Consider the following 14680-nt stretch of genomic DNA (forward strand, 5'->3'; position numbering starts at 1 on the left):
AAACTGTATAGCAGATTCCAAAAATGATCTAGTCTGCATAGTTGTTTCCCCAGGGATTACTACTTAGAATTCGTATGAAGTTTTATGTAAAATATGGATTTTTTTTACTTCAAAGAAGCTATTTTCCTTTAACTTCCATTATGTACCATTATTTTATAAGGCAGTATAACCTATGTAATATATATAGTGTAATTATAAGATGTATATGTGTATGTATATATACTATATGTAATTTCTAACAGACACAAATGCTTCTGCGCAGACAGTGTTTGAGCATCGAGTGGCAATTTCTCACATACAGAGATCTTGAGGCCCGCAGGTCGGGCCTGAGTGTCTGCTAGGCCTCCAGGAGCACTGCCGCTCTGGGAACTCTGAGGGTTCACTCACCCCAAATCCACTCAATCAGGTGAATATTCTTGAGACCATGACGTGTGCGTTCGTCACTGCGGGGTTAGATTCTCCCTGCCTCAGAACTGAGGGAAGCAGCCTTGGACCTCGTGTGTCACCGTCACCGTGTAGCCGTGTGGCCCACGGGGCCGACGCTCGGTTCCACTCACAGATGTGGAAGGTCAGGCGGCCTCCCAGCCCAGGCAGGATCTACCTTCAGGGACACACAGTTCTGAACACTGGATGGTGAGGGTCCAAGGACACAATTTCTTTTCCTGTTTGAAATGATGGACGGCAGATTTATTTTTCTTCTAAGGGTCCTGCCGGATAAAGTGATACTTACTTTTATTCACCATATATGTCCAAATACACCGACTGTGAATACTCCGTCCTGTTGCTTTCCCATAAAAAATAAAACCATTTCAATTTCAGGGCGCCTGGATGGCACAGCAGTTAAGCGTCTGTCTTTGGCTCAGGGCGTGATCCCGGCGTTATGGGATCGAGCCCCACTCAGGCTCCTCCGCTATGGGCCTGCTTCTTCGTCTCCCACTCCCCCTGTTTGTGTTCCCTCTCTCGCTGGCTGTCTCTATCTCTGTCAAATAAAAAAAAAAAAAATTTCAATTTCATCTTATTTTGCTGTTCAGCCCCTTTATCCTTTTAATTTTTTATAAAGATTTTTAAAATTTATTTGAGAGAGAGACACAGAGAGTGAGAGAGGGGGCGTGCATGAGCAGGGGGAGGGGCAGGGGGAGAAGCAGTCCCCCTGCTGAGCAGGAAGCCTGATGCTGGACTTGATCCCAGGACCTGAGATCAGGACCCAATCAGGAGGCAGATGCTTACCCAACTGACCCACCCAGGTGCCCCCACCCGTTATCCTTTTAAAGACATGCAGCAGCACCTCCACATGCCTCCACATGCCCCTGGGGTGGGACTAGAATCTGAACCCCCTTCCCTCCCCTTGCCTCCACCATGGACCCGGTCAGATGGTCAGACACAGGCCATGTTGTCTCTAGCTTACAGATGACGGCTGTGGGCTGACGGTCGGACAGGCTCCCCACCAGCTCCCCACCCCTCCGCAGCCTGATGGTCCTCTGCTGGGGCTTCAGGCCCCGCCTGCGGGGGTCACACTGCCTTTCTTGAGGGCTTGGCACCTTGACCAGCCCCGCGGAGGACACTGTTTCTGCCATCAGCGGTCATGGAATCCACTCGTTATGTAACTCGTCTTGTTTCATAGTTGGCTTTCCGGAGCGGTTCTTCCCTGTTGATGAGGGAATAGAAGGCTGGCTGAAGACAAAGCAGAAGCTGAAACCCTGCAAACTGACCCTCCCCCCGTGTATGCAACATTCCTCGGCACTCCTGGCTGCCCTAAAACTAAGGAAAGGACCTGCAGCTCATTGATAGAACACAGTGATAGTGTGGACAGCCTTGGCTTGACGGTGGTGGGGCCTCCAATATCCTGCGAGTCTTCTTTGACATATGCAAGTGCTTTCTCAGCCTCCCTTTCTCCTCACCTCCCCCAACCCCAGGTATATAATCAGCCACCTCTCACAACCCGGGGCAGCAGCTCTTTCTGCCCACGGGTCCTGTCCCCGTGCTTTAACAAACCACCAATTTTGCACCAAAGACCTTCAAGAATTCTTCCTTGGTGGTCAGCTGCGGACCCCACCCCGCTGAAGCTCACCCGTATTCTGCGACTGAATCACTGGGATCTCCCGTGGCCCTTGCTGTCCCTCCTGTCGTTCGTGTTCATCCCCCAGCCGTCCTTCATCCCACACTGAGCCTTCTCTCTTGTACTTCCGAGTCTAAAATATTTCGACATCTGTGTTTTTAATCTTAATTGATAGTTTTGATGCTCAAGGAAGTCTTAGTTGAGCATCATCTCCCCTCAAAAGTCTAAGCATCCCGCAAGGCTGTCTGTGGGCCCCTGACTTGTGGGGAGTCCGTCCCCGCACCTTCTCCCTCTGGGAGCCTGAGACACCTGTCTGCTGGTGTCCCTCATCACCGGTGATGTTCTGAGCCCCCTGCTTCGTCGTCTGGGGTGAAAAGCCTGTCTCTGTGTCCTCCACCCCAAGGACAGTTTGGGTTTATGTTTCCTTTATCCACCTTTGCTCATGTCATACCTAATTTTTCCTTCTGGAAGTCCAGTCACTTGGATCTGATGCTGTTTCTTTCATATTTTTCTTCTGTTTGTCCGCTTTACATCTTGGGGGATTTACTGGCCTTACTTTACTGTATCTTTATTATTTTATTTCTATAGCCACCATCTTTCTCTATTCCGCTTACAATTCTGTTTCGATGGGGTTTCCTAAGGATGGGAAATAAACTAGAATGCTCAGTGTGCCTTTCATTCAGTGGGCTCATTGGTGACAGGAAGGGGCTGCCAACTCCAGCTGTGTTACATGTTCACCGCCGACCGGCCAGCCTCGGCACTCCCTCGACGCCCCCCCACCCCGCGCGCCCGTTCCGTCTTCCACAGATGCCGTCTTACGTAGGTGTTCTCGGAGGCGTGATGACTGCCCCGGTGGGGTGTGTGGTGTACGTACGGTATTCTGCTGTAGAAATCACTGTTTCTAACGCTGTTCTCTCCCCTTGGCTTTTGAGATCTATTTTCATATGACAGATAAGCTTAACGCATTACCTCAAGTGCTTTCTAGAATTCTGTCCTCTTACTTAGCTATTTCCCAGATAAACACAGGATGAATCTTTGGCTTATCTCCATCTTTTTGCTGCCGTCAGCAGCATTGCGATGACATCCTTTCCCCTCACATGCTTGTAGATGCACAGAGTGTCTTCGAAGCAGGCAAATCACTTAATAGTTACAAATTACACAGTAAGTCCTGTATAAAATTCATTACTGTTGCTCATCCTTCCTGGCTTTATCATGTGAAAAATATCCAAATACAGACTTCAAATTTGTGTCCCAAACACACCTGCAGCTAGTCCTGGGCTCTGCCCGTCTGCCCTCCTTCCACATGGCTACACTTCCGAGTTGCACATTCTGGAACCTGGTCATGCCAGGAGGCAGGGCGGCCCATAAAGAACGATGGGAAACTCTTGGCAAATTTATTTCTAAAGAGGAAGAAATGGATTTTTAATTTTGAGACATATTTAGAGCTTTCTGTGAAAGGGCTGCCGAATGCTGAACCAGTGGCTCCTTGTCTTAGGCGGTCAGTGGTTTGAATTTCTACAGGAAAGTCCAAACGTGCATTATTCCTTTGGAACTTGGTGGTGTTGGATCAGGGTTTGGTCTGACGTGTGATCGTGCACAAGTGTGACTAGACCTCCTCAGACCTGGCCTTCCTGCCATCATGGGAGACCTCTAATAATAACAGTAATTGATATGAGGTCAGCTAACGCTTTCTGGAGCTTTCTATAAAGTGGACCAGGGGCTGAGGGCCCTCTGTGGAGGGGCCCATGTTATCTTCTGTGTGGCCTGTGAGCTGGATGCTAGTCTTGTCCCACTTTCCAGGTGAGGGGGTGGTCCGTGGGGGCCTGGGGTTGGAACACAGAGCATGCATTTAGCACCAAGCCCACTCCTACATGTGCACCCAACTGAAGTTTGGATTCCAAAGCCATCATCTTAATGCTTCCTCTGGAAAGTTGTTACAATGACTAATGCGTAAAATGCCTGGTGTTGCCTGGAATATGAACGAAAATCAATAATGTATTTACTCACTGTACTTATTAAACATTTCACCAATTGCTATGACGATTAGTTACATTATAGACTCACCAGCCGCCGTCACAGTTGGACGTAAAAAGTCCTGACGGGACAGAGCGGTGTCGCGGCTCTGACCTTCCTCTCCCCCATGAAAGCACGTGCTTCCTCCACTAGAGAGCATGCTGCAAAGGCTGTGGAACTCAACCACAGAGTTGCTCAAGACCCTGCCTCGCTTTTACTGTCTGTTCTTTCATTGTCACGGTGATAGCCCTGCGCATGTGCTCTTCCGTGAGCTGTACCATGAGACAAGCACTGTTTTACCGCAGGGATTCTCCGTCTGTGTCGGGCCACAGGCCGCACTGAACTCTGACAGCCCAGGAACGAAGCGCCTTCAGGACACGTGTGGCTCAGAGTCACCAGCGGGACGCCGCCCCCAGCCACGGGGACTTGGATGTTCTCCCGCTGCCTGATTATACTTTTTGACCCCGATTTAAATATTACCTTTTAAAAACATTTCCCCCCATTTCCTTGGTTTAGATGGTGGGAAACACAGAATGGGCGGACCTATACTTTCTCGAGCTAGAACTTGACAAGCCGCTTGCGTCTTCAGATGTCGGACGACTTGGAAGCACGGCTGTTTTCACATGCTTTCTACACACCGAGGCCGAAAGGCCTGAGGTCAGGGCTTCAAGGGGGGTTGTTTGGCAGCCCCGGATGTTTTTTGTGTGTTTGCTTCATTTTGTATTGATTTGATAATGGCCTGAGTCCGGCTGAAAGAATATAAAATATACGGCTGTAGATTATAACACACAGCTCTTGTCCTACAGGCAAATGCTGCCCGAACTACACAGGAATGAAAGGGAAGGTCTTTTATTTGAAAAATAAGTAAATGTGAAATGTCCAATCCATTTGCTCTGTAAATTGAGGATAGAAAGTACGGGGTAAACTAAGCCTGGATTTGAGAGACAAAGTCCCACTGTTGCAGCCTCTGCTCCCCACAGACGTTTGTAAACACTGCTTATTAAGAAGGATTTTGCATTAGTGTAAACCACAGGCACACACGTGCACACACGCACACAGACACACGTCTATGTCTTCCCATCTGGACTTCAGACTCGAGGAACCCAAGAGCTGTCCTGGGTGGCCCTGGTATTAGGAGCCCCTCATTCCTGACGGCCGAACTAGTTAGCCGGCACTGAGATGAGTCCGGCCGTTGACAACCGCTGAGCCCGGGTCTTTTCCAGGGTCCACCAGGGGCCTGAGGCTCTGTGCTGGAGTGAGACAGAGTGGCCCTCCCAAAGGACTATTACCCCAAAGACAGGTCCCGAAGCTCATTATCTGAGAGCTTTACTGGGTGAGCTGAGACTTCTGGGATGAGCCACAGTCCAAAGAAACAGCAAATGTCCCTGGAGGAGTTGGTCTCACTCCCGGCGGCATCAACACTGACCCGGATCAAGTCGTCGTCCATTAGGGTTCTTTGCTTACAGCCACGTCTTTTATTTTGTAAATAATACTCTGTGGGTAGATACTTGGAGTTGTGTAAAATTGTTATTTACCAAATTTAAACCCAATAATTTTGGATTTCATGAACACTGATAACATGAAATGAATAATTTCATGCAAATTTCTGCCTCAATTTTGAATTATTGCATCAGTATTTCTGAAAATGAATCTGGGTAAGAGCACTTTCAAGACCGTATGTGAAAATTAAATCACGTTTCAGGAAGGTTTTTATGGTGGTTTTATGTCCCCTGAGCTGAAATCAGGAGGACCAAGAACCACGCTGTCCCTTCATGTGCGTTCTCTTGCTTACGCTGTTGCCCGCAGTGCCCCCTGCCCAGCCCCCTGACCCCTCCCGCCCAGCGTTCACGCCCCAGGTCTGGGTGAGCCCTGCATATGCGCCTTCTGGCTTGGCCCTAACAAAGTGCAGCTGATTTCAGGGCTCAGACAGCAGAATTTGTGGTCTCCCCATTCTGGGGACAGAAGTCTGAGATCCAGGAGCTGGCGGGACTGGTCCTCAGATGTGAGGGAGGCTGTCCCCTGGTGTTCGGGCAGTCCTCGGTGCCACTGGGCCTTGAAGAGCACCACCGAACCTCGGCCCAACCTCCAGATGGTGCTGCCCTGGCAGTCTGTCTCCAAATGCCCCCTTTTATAAGGACACAGATTGTATTGGATTAGGGCCCCTCCCGGTGGCCGCAATTTAACTTAACTAATTGCATTTGCAACAACCCTATTTCCAAATAAGGTCCCATCCTGAGGGTTTGGGGTTAGAGCTTCACTGTGTGGGCTTGGAGGGACAGGACTGCACCCCATGTGCCTGGCTTTCGCCAGCTGGACAGCAGGACCGGGAGGACGCAAGGCAGTGTGGGGGCTGTTCCCCAGCAGGAGGAAGGGACACGATCTATTCAGTGGTGTTTCTGCTCTACTGAGGCCTCTGGGGACGCTGCTGAATGAACACCTTTTCTTGGGAAATTCACGGCAGCTTGCTTCACCCCCTCTGCTGGGCTCTCTGTCCCCTGGGGGTCAAGGCCCCACATCCTGGAAAAGTCCCGCAGTTGCAGGAGTTAGGAAAGTGTGGGAGGGAGAGGGGTCTGGCACGCCCTGGGCTCTGCAGGGGGGCTTGCTGGCCTTGGATCGGAAGTCCACTGGCCAAAAGAAAGACTCACTTAGGGTCTGAAGAAAGACAAGGGCTGTGCTTGGTTGATTTTGTGGGGAAAGGATGTGGGGATGGCCTGGCGCTGTAGTCAGGACAGGCTGGGGCCACGAACACAGTCAGTCTCACGGATACAAACCACAGCTGTATTTTCCTGGGCAAGGTGAGGCCACCGTCCCTGTCGTGTGGAGGCGTTTGAGGGCTGACCCTGCAGGTCCATCTCAAATACTGCAGGCCTGACTCCAGAGAGAGCGCCGGGGGTCTGGCTGGGTCACAGATACTCAGCCTGAAGGCACACCCGTCACTTCTGAGGCACTCATTGTCTAAGCGGTTTGGCCCCACCCCTCCACCAGGGCGAGGCATGGCCCCCGCTGGCCATGTGCCCTGCAGAGAGGAGGTACAGGGACAAACTCAGAGTCCCCCCCCCCCCCCCCCCCNCCCCCGCCGCCTGTAGGTCAGGTCAGTGTGGTAAAAAGTGTTCTCTCCCCCCGCCCCATCCAGGTGGGACAGGAGCAAACTGTCCTGAACCCTCCCTTAGAAGGAGCAGCGGGCGGGCGTCACGCCTGGGCCTCTGACCCCGAGGAAACCCGCCTCTGCAAGCCCATGTTCCCTTCCCCAGCAGATGCTCCTTTCCCCAGGTCCTCTGTGACCTTGGCTGCCCCTCCAGGAGACCCTTCGTTTTGCATCACTGCCTGGCTGCGTGTGCCAGTGGGTCCCCTGGAACACACAGCCTCAGCTGGTCCACAGGGGAAGGGGCTCCAGGGTCTTTAACTCTCCAGAAACCACAGACGCATCAGGGACTTGGCTTCTTCTATATTGGACCACATCCAACACTTAGTGAGCTTCTTTCTTTGGGGCTCCTTGTGCCAATATCCACATTCCATGTGTTCCAGAAAGAGCTGGGGTTCTCTCATGCCTGTTGGGCAGACATGCGCTATCCACACCCTTGCACCCTGAGCTGGCTGGCTCCCCACTGCTGCCAGGCCTCCACCCAGCTCCTGTGAGCCGTGGTTTCACCACGTTCTGGTCACCGCAGGACACGGGTCCTCGTAACGACGTCCTGTGGCTGCTGTAACCAGCACCGCCAGCCCCATGGCTCTAAAACAACACAGACTTATCTCCTTGCAGTTCCGAAGTTTAGCAGCGCAAAGTGGGCTTTACCGTCTGAAGTCAAGGTGCGGGCCGGTGGCGTTCCTTCTGAGGCTCCAGGGCAGACTCTCGCTCCTCGCCTCTCCCAACTCCAGGGCTCCCCCTGTTGGAGGCGTGGCCCCCTCTCCGCCCGTGGCCAGCAGCGGCTTTCGACTTCCCCTCTCTTTCACTTCTATGGACGCTCGTGATCACCTTTCCCCCCAAACCTGAGAGGACCCCCATCTCAAGGTCAGCTGGTTAGCAGCCCTAATTCCATGTGCAATCTTCGTCTCCTTTGGCCGTGTGGATACTTAACCTGTAGCAACACACGTCAAGTTAACACGGATGCCGAGCGTATTCCCGGCAGGAAGTATGTTCCCGAGAACCTCGTCCTGCGGCATCCAGGCCCCGGCACGCACGTGGCAAACGCTGGACCCCACACGGGGTTCCCAGCGTCAATGTGTCCTCTCGTGACTCATGGATGGGAAGGCCAGAAGAGTCTTGGCAACGTCACCTGTGACTGAATACTGGTGGGAGCCACAGACCGCTTTAGATCCAGGAATGGCAAGGTCAGCAAAGGACCATAACAGGAATGGGCAACTTTCATAAGTCTGCATATTTTTAAAAGGAGTGCATGCTAAAGATTTTAATTAATGAGCCTCATGAGCTAACAAGCAGGAAGATAAGGCTGGTTCCTCGTGAATTAGAGAGGACAAGGTACTTACCATGGATTTCCTGAAGAGTGCTGGGCTGGCCCTGCAGACCAGAGGGACTGTCGCCCCTGGGATTTGCTTATCTGCAGAAGTGATCAGGTTCACTGGATAAAATACACCTGCACTGCCGTGGGACAGGGGTTATTTGCATCCCCATTAGTTTCCTATAAGTTGATATGTGTCTACATAGGGTTCTAGGATATCTGAGAGCAATAATATGTAGGAGGCCAAGGAAAGGTGCACATCCCTGAAGCATCAGGTAATCCTGGGGAGTCTGTGCCCTGTGATTCTCTCCTTGAGGTTGCACAGCCTAACAGGGTCCCTGATTGGCCTGGAAGACATTCCTTATTCTTGTAGGGCCAGGACCCCAAATCACGGGATCACATGAGGTCAGCCCCTAGGCAGGCTTTGTAGGCACTGGTTCATTAATGAAGGAAGTCCTTGCTTCTCAATGATGAGCTTTCCAAACTTGGTCAAATGAGATTTATTCCCCAAAACAATGTTCCATTATTACATGATTTGCACAATTGATTTGGGAGGGAAAAGTGAATTGCTTTTTTTTTTAAAGATTTTATTTATTTATTTATTTGACAGAGATAGAGATAGCCAGCGAGAGAAGGAACACAAGCAGGGGGAGTGGGAGAGGAAGAAGCAGGCTCCCAGCAGAGGAGCCCGATGCGGGGCTCGATCCCAGAACGCCGGGATCACGCCCTGAGCTGAAGGCAGACACTTAACGACTGAGCCACCCAGGTGCCCCGAATCGCTTATTTTTGAACCCATGAGAGTGATTCCTTTGCCATTAAAAGTAAAATGATTCCATAAAAGTCTTTGCTCCTAAGGATTTTATTTCCATGGTAAGAGCTTGGTTCCTAATTAAATCGTCGGGAGAGCAGAGCAGAAGGGGAAGAGCTTCTCGTGCACGCGTACAAAGCTGTCCGGGAATAGAGATGAAAACCTGCACCAACACTGTCCTCAAACAACCACAATTAGTTCTACATAATTAATTCTCGCTGTGCGGGGTCTTGGTCACCTGTCTGTTTCATGAAGCCACTTGCCGCCTGACCAAAGGCCGTTCTGGGAACTGGGATCGTCTGGTCTGCGCTCCAGCCCGTCTGTCCTTGAGGGTCGCTGGCCCCGGTGCCAACAGTCAGGGCGTCAGTCTTAGGCTTCCCCTCGGAGGATGCAAGGCTGCTTTCCTACCCGAAACCTCCTTCCTAGCTTCCAGGCAAGAGTGGGAGCAGATGCAAAACCAGCGGTTGATGATGATGGAACACGTAGTTAATTTATTGCAATTACTCCAATATTGGGACAGATGAAAGCCACCCTCGTTTTTCGTTAAACACATAGCTTTTCATGAGGGTGGGACGCAGGGTTCTGTTGTGTGGTGAGGACATCACAGCGTCTTCCCCAGCGTAAATCTCTGAGACCCGACAGCGCTCACCTGAGTGGCCCAGCTGCTCCTTCGGGCGGACATCTGTCCCCACGCTCTCACCGCGTCCTCTGCTTGCGGGGCCGCAGTGTCCTGGGGAAACACGGGGCGCTGTTGGCGTTCATCTCCCTATAAGGTGGAAGAGCATGTCTCAGAGGCACTTCCTTGGCTGTGTGGGAAGTCGGAAAGGAACTCGAGGTGTAAAAGTCATCCTGGAAATTTCTTTTTTTGGGGGGGAGGGTGAGATTGGGGTTGTAATGTTGGAAATAAAAAAATTTATCAAAAAGTTTCTGTCTCTCGAGGAAGCTAGGATCACAGGTGTCTGAGAGCAGCGAACGGCCGCAGCCCGGCTGCCTGTTAGTCACGGAGACGATACATAGTTCAGACAGAACGGAGGAGAAGGCATCGGCATTGTGAAGAACTTTGCTCCCTCAGAAGTGAGAAACCCTTTTCAAATTCACGAAGAATGAAAGAAACGACACAATGAACACACGGAACAGCACACTGTTATGCGGAGAGACCATCATCTGCAGGCAGGCGGGTTATAGGGACGGTGAGCAGGCAGGCTGTTACCTGCTCTTAGAACAGACAGAATATTTCAAGGCTAGGTTGTCCCTCTCACGGAGATAAAATCAGTTCTGCATTAAGGTAATACTTGTGTTAATGGATTTCCAAGATCCTTTTTAAAAGTGTGATGAACGAATCTATCAAAATGGAGCCCAATTTGCCAAGAGAGTAACACATTGCTTCACTCCCTTAGAGAGTCATTATTTGCAGGCATTAGAATCCCAGGCAAATGGCATTTCCATTCACAAGCTCTCCTCATTCATATGCAGGATTAACCAGCAACTTTAAAGAAAATGATTCTCATTTTTCCCTCAATAAATTGACATTTCATCTGTATATCCACCACCATTGCTCCTGGAATGGTCTCAACCAGCCACACCATGGAAAGTTCTAACCAGATAAATTAACTGATGTCACAGAGGGAACCAAGAGATAGGCAACTGACCTCATCTTGCAGATCAGCAAAGCTGCATAGTCTGGCTCTTCGTGGCTAAGCACATTTTTTTATTCCTACTTAAACTATAAAATTGGATGCATTCCTTAACATGACCCAAAAGTATAGCCACATCACAAGATGCAAAAACCAGAGAAAGCCAAATTCTACTATTCCAGGATCTCAGTGTTACTGATGATCTCGACAGCTTTGTAAGGCCGCGGACCGTACATAATTACCTCGCCTCAAAGAGCCACGTTGGATCAGAATCACAACCACGTTTACTTATTATTATGATCACACGTATTTTTATAACCTTAAAGATGATGTAAGTGGATTGTTAATTTATCCAAACAGTAAGTAGTAAAAGAAATTTAGGAAATTTAAATTGACTAGAGTTGCCATGACAACACAGGGACCTTATAAAAGCTTAAATGAAAAATCATATCGTACTTTGATTTTGTAAATCAAAATTATCCAACCAGACTGATTTGTCAAAGGTTGGTCTTTGGCTTCTTTGAATTTGGTTTCTTATGGGGAAAAAATGCTGTTGGGCCAGCATTTTCACTGGAAAAGTTGTTATTTTTTTTCATAAAACTCTAGTGCACCCCAAGTGTTAGGCATTAGTTCTTTTTCAATGTTCTTGGAATTCAAGGAATATTAGATTTATATAAACACTTATTCGTCTATAAACCAGTCAGAAAAGTGTTCCTTTGTTGCAAGGGGCCCATGATCTAATTTATTAAAGCACTCTGGGGGGAGGAACAGATTTCATATCACACAGTGACAGGTAAGGCATTTTCCAGTTACAGGTACGCACAGACTCACAGAGAACTTGCAGCTTTAGCGTCTCAAGTGCAGACCAAAGTCAGCACAGAAACGCCAAGACAAATAGGTCCACGCAGCAGAGCCACCTTTCCTGGTGGCAGTGACACATGGTCCTGCACAGACAAAGAAGAGATGAACCCAGCCGATTCTCTGTTGTCCCTACCGGATAGCCATCGTCATAACTATCGACCATGGCTGCTACCTACTCTGGAGAACTTGACCCCCCGGAACCAGCACCACACTTGTCTGAGAGCCAGGAACGGAACTGTGACGGTCACCACCAGTGCTGTCTGAGCAAGCCCTCGCGGGGTTGCTGTGTAGGTGTTTTGTAGACATGCTCAGCAGACTTTGAGTAAAGCAGCTTTTCCACCATAATGTGGTGGGCCTCGTCTGATCAGTTGAGGTGTCGAGAGCAAAAACGGGTTTCTCAAAGAGCAGGGAATTCTGCCTGGAGACTGAAGTGCTGGCCTGCCCTGCAGACTTGCCAGCCCTCCTTCAGTCCCTCTCCCTCAGTGTCCCTCTCTCAGCGTGTGCGGAGGAGACAGACCACGATATTCTGTACATGTGTACACATGCCTACGGCTCGACGTCTCTGGGGAGCCCTGACTAAGACAACACAAGAGCAGTCGAGGGAAAGAGTTGGCAAAGGGAAAGTTGTCTTAGTGCTTGCCCCTCACTCGAGAGTGTTCACAGACTCCGAAAACACATCCCGGGCCGGGCAGTTTGTCTGGAATGGGAGTCCAACTGCACGTCGGGGGGGCACCTCCAGGACAGCAAATTCATAATGCTCAAAACATGAAAAGTATGACTTTTGTCCAAGCGTAAACTGAGCTTGCGTATGGTTACATAAACACAACCGGGAACCAGAAGGAGGGTAGGGCTGACACGTAGATTTGATCTGGTGGCTTTGTCTCAACGATGACCCTTTATATCAGCGACCATAACCAGCGACATAAATCAAAGGTAGAGTATTACGGCCGATCAAGGGTCATTTCAGGAATAAAGTGTTGGTGTAACATTAAAAACTAACCAAATAAACGTGCCACATTAACAAATTGAAAGAAAAATAACCAAACGGTCACCGCAGTAGATTAGAAAAAGCTTTGGCTATAATAAATGTCTACACATGGTGCATTCCTAGCAAACTAAACGTAGGTATGACACGTCGCCCAAAGCCTACCTTGCTGCAGACAGTAGCTTAGTAGCAAAGGTGGAACGTGCAGGGTGTAGAATAGGGTGTGGCATGGCTAGGGGTTAGTCTGTGGAACAGCGCAGGGAAAGGACGTCATGTCTGGCCTGAGAGCAGCACAGTCGGCCACAAGGGCCCGGCAGCAATGTGGTCCAGCTGTCCCTGGACCAGAGCCCATGTCCATCGCCTGGAACAACTCATAAGCTTACCTCGAAGTCTGCGTGTCTGGAGCTTGCTGCCTCCTGATCTGTGCTGCGTGAAGGGAAGCCCCAAATATGGTTAGCACCGGCTACCAGAGTGTCCACGAGAAGGCCCTTCACCTCAAGTCCGTCCTAACAGGTTTTCATGCTTCATTCAAGATCTGGAGGCCACTGGAGGTTGGAGCAGAGCTTGGGGCTCTCACTGACCGCATCTCCCACAAGACCCCCTTCTTCATGCTGAGAACAGGGCAGCAGCCGCCCGGGGATTCATGAGGTGGGTTCTGTTCTTGTGCATGCGTGACTGTGTGTGCATATGTGTGCACGAGCAAGCGTGTGTGGACATGTGAGCGTGTGAGCATATGTGTACATGTGTGAGTGTGTACACGTGTGTGCATGTGTGCACATTGTGTGAGCATATGTGAACATGTGTGCACATTCTGTGCACGTGTGAGCATGTGAGCATATGTGTGCATGTGTGAGTGTGTACACGTGTGTGCATGCGTGCACATTGTGTGAGCATATGTGAACGTGTGTGCACATTGTGTGCACGTGTGAGCATGTGTTCCAGGTGCTTCACATTCAGTCCATCTCACAGATGGAGAAACGCAGCTGTAGAGACTTACGGATACGGGAGGAGGCTGTCAGGTTCCAGGTGCTGGGACCCTCTGAACCAGACGCTGAGCCCCTGCCCCTTACTCAGCGTCTCCTGTACCTGTAGCTGCGGGCTGGTCACAGCCGCTCCACCGGCTTCCCAGAGGCCACGGCCATCGGTCCCACAGGGACGCGGCGGTGGCCCCCTGGCCCGCCTCTGAAGCAGCTGCAGCCCTCAGGGGGTGGCTGTGTAGGCGCTGGACCAGGGCTCGGCAGGGACCCAAGTACAGGGGAGGACGTCACCTGACACGTGGGTTCTGCTTCCCCACAAGTAACACGAGGAAGGTTTTTCTTTGCCTCCTAAGGCCATTTTGAGGATTGAGTGAATAATATGAAAACCGCTTAGCTCTCCTGTGCTCAGAGCGAGCACCACATAAATATCAGCTGGGGTATTAAGCAGACATCGCAATTCAGTGCAGCGTGTGGGATGGGATGGGCTCCATTCAGGACCTCGAGGGAGCTCGTGAAAGAGCTATGAGAAGTGTTACATTTGGTGAATGTTGTTCCCAAATATTAAATTTTTAATCTTGTATCTTAAAGGATGTCCAAAAATGTTAAACAGGACAACTTAATTGTCTTAAATTATTCAATCTGTCAGGCAGAGAGATTAAAAATAATTTAAGCCCTAATGAGGAAAACAGTTTATTAATCTTTCCCTCTTTTAAATTAAAATTATTTATTTCCCAGAAACTACTTTGACCTAGTGATGGATTTTCAACGTTATAAATTTAGGGGATTTAGGTTTTAGTTGGATGTGCATTTGCGATCAAAAATATTTTCATAAAAGTTCATGAAATAAGCAATTCTTATAAGAAATTCCATTTCAGGGGTGCCTGGGTGG

General features: G+C 49.9%; 1 protein-coding gene across 1 annotated transcript in view; it reads right to left on the reverse strand.

Moving 5' to 3' along the window:
- Positions 1-11992, reverse strand: part of SNTG2 (syntrophin gamma 2) — a 186771-nt gene extending 174779 nt beyond the window's left edge. The window contains exons 1-2 of the mRNA XM_034657308.1: positions 11963-11992; positions 10035-10100 (exon numbers count right to left, since the gene is read on the reverse strand). Coding sequence (XP_034513199.1) covers positions 10035-10100; positions 11963-11992 — 96 coding nt within the window. The remainder of the gene's footprint in view (positions 1-10034; positions 10101-11962) is intronic.
- Between the last annotated feature and the right edge of the window lie 2688 nt (positions 11993-14680).

The sequence above is a fragment of the Ailuropoda melanoleuca genome, chromosome 4 (genome assembly GCF_002007445.2).
Source record: "Ailuropoda melanoleuca isolate Jingjing chromosome 4, ASM200744v2, whole genome shotgun sequence".
NCBI classification, from domain to species: domain Eukaryota; kingdom Metazoa; phylum Chordata; class Mammalia; order Carnivora; family Ursidae; genus Ailuropoda; species Ailuropoda melanoleuca.